Consider the following 13,351-nt stretch of genomic DNA (forward strand, 5'->3'; position numbering starts at 1 on the left):
ACTGTACTTCTAAATGCTACTCTATCTCCAAAAATGCACTTCTCATTGTTTTGGAATACACACATAGTTTGTATTTGTGGATTAGCAGTGCTATTTTCTTCTTGAGAAGATATTACAAAATGGAACACTCAAATGAACAAAACCTCACAGCAAAATTTTAGGACATCTAAAAATCATCTTGGCTGGGTCATATTTCAAAGACAATGATTAATGTTGTTAGTCAGTAGGGGGAAAAAAGTCAGTAGAAATATAAAATATGAAAAGTCTTTAAAATCCAGACAGTAAATATAAAAAGAGACAGACTTAAGTGAAATCTGGGAAAGATATTTAAAGAAATGAGGTATGATGGAGCTATAGTGCTACAATTCATCTCAACATATTAAGTTTTAATAATAACCTCTACTTCAGAATTGCAGAATCAGCAAAAATCATAAACTATCTGCTGCTGTGTTCTTGTGACCTTTCTGATCAGATTTTTAATAGTCACTAGTAAATACATTCAAAATAAGCATTAAGCTAACTGCATAATCATATGGTAAGCATATCTGCCACTTAAGGCAAATTATAAGTAAAAATGTAAGCAAACAATTTTGTATTAATAATAAATACAGCCTCAAGCATTTAACATTATCAATATTTTAAAAATTTAAATAATAAATGCAACAATTTTATACAGAACTGTACCATTTATTATACACACAAGTTGATCAGTTCCCTTTGTTTACAAAGGCTGGTTATAGACAAAATGGAATGTTACAGTACCATCTTGCATAAAATTTTAGTACAATTTTGTACTAGAAAAAGGGTGCAAAAACACCAGCCTAATAAATCTGATTAAATGAAGTATCTTTTCTTTCTTTTTAAAAAGTACATCATTAACACATACACCACAAACTGTACATAAGCTCACTTTTAAATCACCAATTGAAGATACAGGTAGCAGGTACGTTGTAGAATTAACCATTCCTCCCATCAGTTTATTAAAGGCTTGCTCTGCTACTCATTCAGGAGCCTTTGTTGACGTGTAAGCTTGTAATATGAATTACTTAACTCAGGTAAGTACAATTTAAAGGAGGCCAACAACAGCTGCCAGGAATTATTTGTAGTCCTTCTCACAGAAAATTCACTGAGGAGCAAAGATTTTTCATGTATCATTCTTCTGTAAATTTAGAGTAGCTGCTCAAGATTCTCCATTTTGAACTTTGGATGTTGGTGGTTGCATGAAATCCTTAAAAGGAACTAGTGCCTCTTTCAGGGCAGAACAGACCTCGGAAGATGAGCAGGTGATGCATTCCACTAGAGTTGGGTATAAGGCAATTACTTGTGCCCAGGTATTTCCATCAACTGTAATGCAAGTATAAGGAAAGAGGGGGCTGAATTAGCAGATTATCTAGTTAATACAAACACATTCCTTTAAATCCAATGCAAAAATTTTTTTTCTAAAATATGGAGATTCCACAAGCTTGTACCTTTCTTTGAAGTCTAGAAGACATGATCAGTGTGCAGACTCATCAATACCACCAAATGTGATCAAGTATTTAAATGATACTTCAGTTTGTGAAGGGCTTGGAAGCTAACAAAACAACTTAGAATAATTCAAACTTTTATAATTTTCAGTATAATAGCCAGAGAAGAAAGTGTACTTTTCAAGAACAATTAGAAAACAATTCAATTTTGGGGAATTCCCTGGCGGTCCAGTGGTTAGGATTCTATGCTCTCATTGCCAAAGGCCAGGGTTCAATCCCTGGTCGGGGAACCAAGATCCCACACACTAAGTGGCATTGCAAAAAAAAAAATATCCATTTTTTAATGCAGTTGTAGGCTAAAAAATATATACATCTTAAATTTTTTTCCTAGTAATGACCTTAATATTGATGTTAACTTCAAATGACTACACATACATCCATTCTTCTCTCGTACTTTTTGCTAATCTTTAATGTATATGAGTAGACTTAAACTATAGTGGGGAGGGACACTTTTGCCTTCCTCATCACTATTATGAACAACTAGTACAGTGAAATGCTATCTGTGAATGGACAACAGTGTTACACCACAATTACTTGATTTCCTTATGCACTGAGATCATATATTACATTTCTGTTTTCCTCTAAGTATTGTGCACATTGTTGAGAGCACAATACACAATAAAAACGGATGACAGACTTTTCTTAGACAGTATATGTATATGGCACTTAGTGGAACAAGTCTCAAATCTGGGAGGTAGTGTAGTATAAAAAAAAAGCACAGTACACTATGCATAGGAGCTTTTGTTCCATTTTTCACTCCAATTTACTGAGTGTCTACTAAGTATCTAAAAACCTTTCTGAAATAAGGTAGTGCTGGGTGTCCCTGAACAAGTCATATAATTTCTCATGTCTCTACTATAGAATAAAGGAATGAGGTTCTCAAATTAGTGTTCTTCAAGTTACTTCTTCAAAAAAAAAAATTGATGATCAAGTAAGTCTGGCAAATGTTATACATATTATCTTCCCTTTTGGGGATTCACAGTTCACATGAATTTATTAAATGCTCATAATGAAAGAACAGGTTTAACTTTTATCAATTCAGGGTTTCCAAAATTAATTTGACTATGAAATTTTTCCATTCAGTATCCACTGACATCCCTCAACATTAATATTCATTCCTTAGTACATATCTTGGGAAATGCTAATCTATTTTTAATCTCTTCTCTACCCAAATAGGCTTCCTCAGAGCAGAGGTAAGAAAAAGAAAAGGCGAGTGGGACTGATGGATATAGGTAAGGGAGCAAATGTCAGGCCAGAGCTGTTCTGCTTTTTATCAGTTTTGTATGTTGGAAATCCATATCAGATTTCATTTGTAAGAAGAATTTTGCTGCTTAACAACAACAAAGAAACATTTTAAAAACCAATGGCGTAAGTAATTTTAAACAGTTTGCTCCAGTAGTTGTCTACAGAACTTTCTACTAATCACTTAACAAAAAGATTACACTAAAAGAATTCTGGGAAAAGGCAAAGTAGTAAGGGCCAGGAATCTGTCTACCCACTTAGAAAACAAGTGAATTGGCAGAATCTGAGGCAACTGTTTTGAAACTCTGGAGCCTACTGAAGGTTGCAGATTCCAAGATTTGGACAGTATATTGTGGTTAATTTTTGTCAATCTAAGCCTTTAGCACAGTAGCAGCCTACCTATCCCCACTTCTAGCCATGTGGGAAGCAGCTGTGCTCATGTTCCTAGCACAGCCTTGGACGGCTTGTGGGAGGCCAGAGTAGGAAAAAGGGACCCTATCCTTCAAATATCAGGGATCTGTGCTCTAATTGCTACTTCTGATCACAGACAGAGGCTTCAGGAACAAAAATCAACAACAACAAATAGTTCAAAAATGGGAAAAGGATTTGAAAAGACATTTCTCCAAAGAAGATATACAAATGGCTGATAAAGTACATGAAAAGATGCTCAACATCATTAATTGTTAGGAAAACGCAAATGGAAACTACAATTAGGTACCCTCTCACACTTAACAGAATGGCTATTGTTAAAAAACAAACAGAAAACAAGCATAGGTGAGGATGTGGAGAAAACACAGCTCGGGTTCACTGTTGGTGGTAACGTAAGATATAGTACAGCCACTGTGGGAACAATATGGTAGTTCTCAAAAAACAAAAAATAGAATTTAAAGTAGGATCCAGAAATTTTGGAAAACTTCTGGATATAATTATACATTCAAAAGAATTAAAAACAGGATCTCAAAGAGATATCTGTATGCACTTGTTCACAGCAGCATTATTCACAACAGCGAACACATGGAAGCAACCCAAGTGTCCAAGAGATGAATGAATACATACACACACAGAATGGAATATTATCTGGCCTCAAAAACAGAAGGAAATTCTGCAACATACTAAAATATGGATAAAATTTAACAACATTAGCTAAGTGAAATAATACGGCAAACATGGTATGTTTCAACTTACATGAGGTAGTTAAGAGTAGTCAAGATCACAGAGATAAAAATTAGAATGGTGATAACCACAGGCTTGGAGAAGTGGGGAATGGGGAATTATTGTTTAATGAGTACAGAGTTTCAGTTACAAAATGCAAAGAGTTACATACATGGACAGAGGTGATAGTTACCAACACTGTGAATGCATTTAATACCACTGAAAAAAGTTAGGATGATGAGTTTTTTAACATGTATTTTACTGTGATAAAGTAATTTTTTGGGAAAAAAGATTGCATAGATTGAAAGCTATCTAGATTGGCCCAGACTTATTCCTGGTTTATTGTAGGAAAACACAAAGATACATTATTTAGATAACATCATAAAACTCAGGGGAAGCTACTCAAATTTCTTAAATTTTTTTAAAAAATATGTTTTAAAAACTAACAACCATAGATCTTCATGGGCACTCTGGACTTAACTATCAAAAACAATGAAAAAGCTATACATACTGATACAGAAGAATCTTTATTTTATGAAGTGGAAAAAATGAAGTGTGTTCACAATAGTAGGTAAGATATGGGGCTATTATGAATATTTGTGTTAAAAACTGGGGGCATATTGGAGCACAGTTGACTTCTGAACAACACAGGTCTGAATGGTGTGGATCCACATATACGCAATAAATACTGCAGTGCTACATGATCCCCGGTCGGTTGAGTCCAAGCATGCAGAACCCCAAATATGGAAGAACCATCTAAGTTATAGAGGAATTTATGACTGCTCGGAAGGTCAGCACCCCTAATTCCTGCATTGTTCAAGAGCCAACTACACATATATTTGTATTTACATAATAAACTTATGGAAGAATCCACAAACTAATAAAAATGGTTGACTATGGAAAGGTAGGACCCTGGCAGGTACAGAACAACGGATACAGATATAGAACAGGGGAAAGACTGCTGTTCCCTGTATATCTTTCTACAGTTTTGAGTTTTTGAACCATGTGTATATTCACTATTTTTTCAAATTTTTAATTAAAGAGTAAGATGATAAATAAGTCCAAAAAAATACCTCCCCCACCAGAGAACCCTAAAACAAATAACAAATGTTCTAAACAAATACCGGGTGAACACCGGCTCTGCTGGCTTCCAGCAGTCCAACATATTTCTGCTGGGAAGGCCCAACGTTCTCCAAGTTGTTTTCTTTTTTCTTATTTCTGAATGGAGTTTAGCATATCGTGTTAATATGTTACTATGTCATCATTTATTTAACTTAAATCTTCACTTAATATACCCACAGGCATAATTCAAACTTTCTTGAACAATTTTAACATTAATTTAGTTAAATCATCTATCATTAATACACTGCCCTACCCATGGCCCATTGACTTTTCAAAAAAAGGCTATTGAGTTTTCCTTCCCTTTTCTTCCATTATACAAATTCTGGTTACATTCTTAACAGCTATCCAAAGATCATAAAAAATACATTTGCCATTCTTACTATATCTATAGCAATAACATGAAAAATAGATAATTTCCTGTTTACTTCTTAAGTATAATATATTTCTAAGAATCAAATTCTACCTTGTGATCTAATAAAGATTTTACTGGTCTCTAGGAAGTCAATGCATGATTTCCCTTTCTGAAAAATAAACCAGAACATCTTATTAAGATTATTCAAATTTGAACTTGATAGGATAAATTAAGGACATTTGTTCAAGAATTTTTCTTAGAAATTCTACACCTTCTTTTTGAGGCTGAATATACACAAGTCTACTGCTTCTTGAAATTTAGTATAATATGCCCTCTAGGCCAAAGTAACAGTCGGTGAATTTTGAAAGGAGCAAAATATGTATTTGATTATATAACAACTGACAGGAACAAATTATCCTGGGATTCATTTATTAGGAACCTATGTTCTTCTTGGGTCTTAAAAGTAATGCTGCTTAAAGCATCAATCTGCTTGTACCAGAATGCAAATAAACAGACTTCTTCTCTAACAAAGTCTTACTGTATAAAAAAGTAAGCTAAACCAGTGTGCTTAGTGACACAATTGACTTACACTCTGATGCCCGCTCTTTATCTTGTCCTGAACCAGTAACAAACTCTTAAAACCAGTGGCTGGTCCAAAAAAAAAACTCAGTGGTGGTGGTGTGTTTCAGAATAGAATACAACATGATTAAAAAGCCTGTCAAGAACTTTACGCTTTAAGGGGAGTGAGTCATGTACACATGGGACTATAATACAGACAGAGAGCTTCAGGAGCACACAGAAGAGAGCTACAACTTCACCAAAAGGAGAAACCACTCACCTTCAAGGAATAAAATCAAGGCTTAAAAGTGGTGTGATATCTGACCAGGGTGGACACAGGCAGGAGAATGAAATGAGGAAAGGATTGGGAGTGCCTGGGTAGACTGACAATGTGAGTTTGGTGGGAGAATAGTATATATGAAGTCCAGTGGGAGATAAAAGCATGAAGAGAATAGAGTTAAGACAGTAGGATGCTCTGTATTTGGTAGGTAGTGGTAATGAAAAAGATTATTTTGTTCTGTTTTATAAGGATGGAAAAATGAATCACCAATGCAGCACTTTTAGAAAAATCATTTTTGGCATTAATGTAAAGAATGGACTGGATAGAAATGAGTAACAGAAAAGGGGAAACAAATGAGAAAGCGCTATAAAAATGATCCAAAGCTATTTATATGATAAATGGGTACAAATGCAGAATAGAAGACTCTTATGACCCAAAAGACTCAGTCATGTTCTACATTAAAAATATATAAAATATAAATTATCCACACAGCTGCTGCTTAGAGTGCTCAGTCGTGTCTGACTCTTTGTGACCCCATGGACTATAGCCCACCAGGCTCCTCTGATGGGGATTCTCCAAGGAAGAATACTAGAGTGGGTTGCCATGCCCTCCTCCGGGGATCTTCCCAACCCAGGGATTGAACTCAGGTCCTTGCCAGCGGATTCTTTACCGCCTGAGCACCATTTAGGCCAATTTGGGCCTCCCAGGTGGTGCTAGTGGTAAAGTACCCATCTGCCAACGCAAGAGTTGTAAGAGATGCAAGTTCAAGCTCTGGGTTGGGAAGATCCCCCGGAGGAGGGCACGGCAACCCACTCCAGCATTCTCACCTAGAGAATCCCATGGACTTCATCTCTTCCCTTTAACCTACAACTATTAATAGTAAAATATCTTTAACTCAGTAAAAGTGTCTCTGCCCAATACATCAGGATTGCAGAGAATTCCACACATCTGTACAACTATACATACGACTGGATAGACTGAAAATTCTCTGGCAGTCCAGTAGTCAGGATGCCAGACTCTCACTGCCAAGGGCCTGGTTTGTTTTGATCCTTGTCGGGGAACTAAGATCCCACAAACAGCATGGCCAAAAAGAAAAAAAAAAGAGTGGATAGACTGAAATACACAGAGGAGGCAGGACTGGGGAAACAGTGGAGGTGGTACCTGCAGTCCTGGATCCCCAGTCACAGCAGCGAATCCCACAGAAAACCTAGGAGCAGTAGGGCAGGTGACACAATGACTCTGGCTTCTCAGCCACAGCAGTGACTACGGCTACAGGGAACCACGCAACAATAGCAACATCACCCCTCCAGTCACAGAAACCCATGTGAGTCTGGCCCCTCTGCCCACAGCAGCAGTGTCCATGAAACGGATAACCCTGAACGTGGTAACAGCATCAGACCCCAGCTCCTCACTGCACCCACCCTCTCTCCCCACTGCAGTGGACCCAGGAGATCCCAGACATGGTGGAGATACCCACCATACCAGTGACCTAGGCCGCAACACTGGCAGCAACAAGGTACCAGCAACCCCTAAAGCAAAGTAGTGACAAGGGCACCAGATGCTACCTCTGGCAGAAGCAGTGGTCAGTGAAAAGTGCCAATTCTCACTCTAACCACAGGCATCGCAGATAAGAGAAATCAAAAACTTGTACTATAGTGCCACCTACTGAAAAACAAAAGAAAGGCCTCTCATCACTAACCTGTTACATTGTTAAAATCAAATAAAAAAGAAGCTTTACTAAAGAAAAAAGGTGTTTGTTCCTTCAAATATATCAGAGGAACAATTTTCATCAAGCAACATGAAAAATCAAAGTAACATGGTATCAGAAAAGAAAATGACAATTCTCCAGAAGCCAAACTTAAAATCACCCAACACTGCAATCTGATTGATAAAATTAAAACAGCTGACAGAGGAGCCTAGTGGGCTACAGTCCACGGGGTCACAAGAGTCAGACATGACTTAGCAACCACACCACCACCACCCACCACCACCACCTAAAGAAATTTAGAAAGCTACAAGAAAGCTCAGATAGAACAGTATGATGAGTTTAGGAATAAAATTAGTGAACAGAAGGAATATGTTACCAAAGAGACTGAACTCTAAAAAATAACCAAACAAACTCTGGAGCTGAAGAACTCAATAAAAAGAGATGAAGAATGTATGTAACATATGGGAAATAGAACACACCATATGGAAGAGAATTAGCTAACTCAAAGATAGAAACTGTGGGTCTTCCCTGGTGGTCCAGTGTTTAAGAATCCACCTTTCAATACAGAGGATGTAGGTTTGATCCCTGGTTGGGGAACTAGGATCCCACCTGCCATGGAGCCCTCATGCCCCAACTAAAGAGAAGTCCACACACCACAACGAAAACCCAATGCAGTCAAAAATAATAAATAAATGTTTAAAAAGATAGAAATTTTATAATGATATAGGTAGGAGAGGAAAGAGACCTAAGATTTTTTTTAAAGGAAGAAATTGTATAAGAACTATCCAGTTCTATTAGGAAAGGCAACAACAGAGTAATGGGCATTCTGGAAGAAGGAGGGCTTCTCTTCTCTGGTGGCTCAGTGGTAAAAGAATCCGCCTGCCAGTTCAGGGGCTGCAGGAGACACAGGTTCGATCCCTGGGTTGGAAAGATCTTGTGGAGGAGGAAATGGCAACCCACTTCAGTGCTGACAGAAGAGCCTGGCAGGCTACAGACCACAGGGTCAAAGAATTGGACACAACCAGGCAACTGAACACACACACAGGAGAAGAAAGGAAGAAGGGAGTAGACAGTTTATTTAAAGAAACAATAGCTGAGACCTTCCCAAACCTGCGGAAGCAACTGCATATACAAGTCCATTAAGCCAAGAGAACACATAATTACCTCAATGCAAAAAGACCTTCTCCAGGACAAATTATATTAAAACTGCGAAAAGATCAATGACAAAGAAAGAATTTTAAAGTCATCCAGGGGAAAAAGAATGGTAACCTACCATTAGGTAACCCATTAGGCAATCAGATTCTCAGCAGAAAATCTATATAGGCCAGGAGAAGAATACTCAAAATGTTGAAAGATTAAAAACCTACCAGCCAAGCCTACTCTATCCAGCAAAGTTATCCTTCAGATATGAAAGAGAAATAAAGCCTTTTCCAGACAAATGAACTGAGGCAAAAGACCTCCCTTATAAAAAATGTGGAAAGCTCTTCTACTTGAAACAAAAAGATAAAAGTACACAAAACACTGAATAAAGTGATAATACAGATAAAAACCTTTTAAATAATTATAACATAAAGGTTAAAGAGGGAAAAGCAGTAAAAAAAAATAATTTAGGAATGAAATCACAACATAAAAAAGGGTAATCTGAGACAACAAAACACAAAAGGGAACAGGAAAAGGACAGAACATGTACAGGCAAATAAAATGTGCTATCAGCAGAAAAAGAAATATTTCATCAGTGAGACACTTCACAGAAACATCAAGGTAAACACAAAATATAAATCTAGAGCAGAGGCAGAAAATATAAAAAAAGAGAAAACTGAGGAAAATATCACAAAACCCACAAATGAAAATGGTGTAAACACAAGGAAAAAGAAAGAATGTAGATATAGACCAACCAGAAAAAAAGATAAAATGGCAGTCCTCAGTCCTCATCCATTAATAATCACTCTAAATGTAAATGGATTGAATTCACCAATCAAAAGACACAGAGTGGCTGGATGGATTAAAAAACAAGACCCAAGCACATGCTGCCTCCAGGAGACTCATGTCATCTCTAAAGACAAACACAGGCTCAAAGTGAAGGGATCGAAGATGATACTCCAAGCACATGATAGCCAAAAGGAAGCAGATGTAATATCTGTATGTACTCTTATCAGACAAAACACACTTTGAGCCAAAAAAAGGTAACAAGAGACAAAGATGAACACTGTATAATGATAAAGGGGAAAATTCATCAAGAAGACGTAACAGTTTCTAATATATATGTACCTATTCCAGGTGGTGTTAGTGGTAAAGAACCTGGCTGCCAAGAGACACAGGTTCAATCTCTGGGTCGGGAAGATCCCCTACAGGAAGGCATGGTAACCCATTCCAGTATTCTTGCCTGGAAAATCCCATGGATAGAGGAGCCTGGTGGTCTATATAGTCGATGAGGTCACAGAAGAGTCACAAACGACTTATCAACTGAACAACAAAAACACAGAAACAGCAAAATATATAAAGTAATTATTAATAGATCTAAAAGGAGAAACTGACAGCAACACAATACCAGTGGGTGACTTTAACACCCCACTTACAGCAATGGATAGATCATTCAGACAGAAAGTCAACAAAGAAGTAAGTGGCCTTCAATGAATCAGACCAGATGGGTTTGATAGACATATATAGAACATGCCATCCAAATGCACCAGAATACACATTCTTCTCTAGTACACATGGAACATTACTAAGGACAGACAACATGTTGGGGCACAAAACAAGTCTCAATAAATTTAAGAAGACTGAAGCCATATCAAACATCTTTTCCAATCACAATAGTATGACACTAGAAATCAACTACAAAAAGAAAATTGGAAAAATCACAAATATGTGGAAACTAAAAAACATGCTGCTGCTGCTGCTAAGTTGCATCAGTCGTGTCCGACTCTGTGCAACCCCATAGACGGCAGCCCACCAGGCTCCACTGTCCCTGGGATTCTCCAGGCAACAGCACTGGAGTGGGTTGCCATTCCCTTCTCCAACGCATGAAAGTGAAAAGTGAAAGGGAAGTCGCTCAGTCGTGTCCAACTCATAGCGACCCCATGGACTGCAGCTCACCAGGCTCCCCCCCACCCCTGGGATTTTCTAGGCAAGAATACTAGAGTGGGATGCCATTGCCTTCTCTGAAAAAACATGCTACTGAACAACTATTGAGTCAATGAAGAAATCAAAGGGTAAATTTTAAAAACACCTGAAGACAAATGGAAACAAAAATATAACATTCCGAAATCTACATGATGCAGCTAAAGTGGTACTTATGTGGAAGTTTACAGCAATATAGGCTTACCTCAAGTAATAAGAAAATTCTCAAAAAAATCTAACCTTACATATAACGGAACTAGAAAAGAAGGATGAATGAAGCTCAAAGTCAGTGGAAGAAAGGAAATAATAAAGACCAGAGCAGAAACAACTGAGAGAGAGACTAACAGCAAAAGTCAATAAAACTAAGAGCACACTAGTACAGTGTATACACAAGTAAAAATAAAATATTGTACACATGAAACATGTAATATTACAAACCAATGTTACCTCTATAAATAAAATAATAATAAACCATGAGGTATTACCTGAAACCTGTTAAAATAGTGTCATCAAAAAAAGAAGAAACATTAAGTGTTAGCAAGGATATGGAGAAAAGGTAACACTGGTGCCTGTGAATGGGAATGTAATTTAGTACATCTACCATGAAAAACTGTAGAGAGTGTCCTCAAAAAAATAAAACTAGAACTATGATCCAGCAACTCCACTTCTAGGCATATGTCCAAAGAAACTGGAAGCATATCTCAAAGAAATATTTGTATCCCCATGTTCACTGTAGCGTTACTGACAGTAGCCAAGACATAGAAACAACCGAAGTATCCATCAGTGGAAGACGACTAATGATGCAGTATGTATGTATATGCATATTTACATATATTTGTAAACACACACACACACACAACAAAATATTACTCCACCATGAGAAGGAAGAAAATCCCGCCATGTGAGTCAATGGAATGGACCTGAGGGCATTATGTTAAATGAAATGTCACACCGAGAAAGATAAATACTAGTATTATATTGCTTATATGTGGAATCTAGAAAAACTGAACTCAAAGAAACAGAGGGTAAAACAGTGGTCACTAAGAACTGAGAGTGTTGGGGAAATGGGTAGATGTTGGTCAAAGGATACAAATTTCCAGGTATAAGATGAATAAGTTCTGGAGATTTAACACACAGCATGGTGATTACAGTTAATAATACCATATTATATGCCTGCAAGTTGCTAAGAGTAAATTTTAAACCTTCTCACTGCAAGAAAAGAAATGGTAATTATGTGACATATTGAAAATATATCAAATCAACAAGTTGTATACCTTCAACTTATATACTGTTATATATCAACTATATCTCAAAGCTGTTGGGGAAAAAGTTGGCAAAATTTGTTTAAAATAAGGAAAACATTACAAAGCAATTGTACTTAATTGACATCCTTATGTCGGCTATAATGGACTTGTTGCTTTGTTGTCCTAAGGCCCAAGGGAAAAAAGTCTTGTAGCTGTTACATTCCTAACATTCAGTAAACTAAACAGTAGTACAAAAATACAACACAAATAGAACATAAATGTTATAAGCTTAGAATTACTGGGTTTCTAAGTACTTACCATTCTCAGGCTTAGTCTTCTTAAGTGAATCAATGAGAGTACTGACTGCTTTTAAAACAAATATGATTTCTGTTACTTGTTGCCTAAAAAAAAGGGGGAAATTATTTCCAAAAAGATTTTAAGATACACCACGTGTGTTTTTTTCACTAAATTATACAAATAGATATACTTTGGAAAATACTGAACATTAAACAGTGCAAAGTTAATATTAGTTTTAAATTCTTATAAAATAAAATCATTTCAGTAACGTATTTTGGTATGCAACTAAGATTTATAGTTATTCTAAGTTATCAACACTAAAATGGGGGGAAAGACAATCTATTCATGCAAATTTAAATTTATTTGTAAGATATTTCTTAAAACTACTTAAAATTAAAACACTGTATAAGATATGCTGTTAAAACTTCTACAAAAGTTTTTTTCTTTTTAACTAATTAGTACTAAAAGAGATCTGCCAAAACTTAAATGTATATAAAGATTGTTATTACCCCCTGTACATAATTTATCATGCTGTTAAAAGTATGTTTAAAATTACAACAGTACTTATTTAACTTTCTAAAACAACATATAAGAAATATGCTCAAAGTCAATTTAGAGACATCAGCGATGAAGAATAAGCTTGGAGTAAAGGACCAACAAGAGTAGTTTGATTATTCTTTCTCTCTGTAGAAATATATCTCTTCTTCTCTACAGTCCTCCCCCACACCCCACTCCTGGTATGAATCTGTG

General features: G+C 36.5%; 1 protein-coding gene across 5 annotated transcripts in view; it reads right to left on the reverse strand.

Annotated features, from left to right (window-relative positions):
• Positions 1-666: 666 nt before the first annotated feature.
• Positions 667-13,351, reverse strand: part of MON2 (MON2 homolog, regulator of endosome-to-Golgi trafficking) — a 109,946-nt gene continuing 97,261 nt past the window's right edge. For all 5 annotated transcript variants that reach the window (XM_019960896.2, XM_019960899.2, XM_019960898.2 and 2 more), the window contains 2 exons: positions 12,623-12,705; positions 667-1,344 (listed from right to left, as the gene is read on the reverse strand). In XM_019960896.2, the coding sequence (XP_019816455.2) occupies positions 1,181-1,344; positions 12,623-12,705 (247 nt within the window). In that variant the 3' untranslated portion in view covers positions 667-1,180. The remainder of the gene's footprint in view (positions 1,345-12,622; positions 12,706-13,351) is intronic.

This window comes from Bos indicus, chromosome 5 (genome assembly GCF_029378745.1).
Source record: "Bos indicus isolate NIAB-ARS_2022 breed Sahiwal x Tharparkar chromosome 5, NIAB-ARS_B.indTharparkar_mat_pri_1.0, whole genome shotgun sequence".
In the NCBI taxonomy this organism is placed as follows: domain Eukaryota; kingdom Metazoa; phylum Chordata; class Mammalia; order Artiodactyla; family Bovidae; genus Bos; species Bos indicus.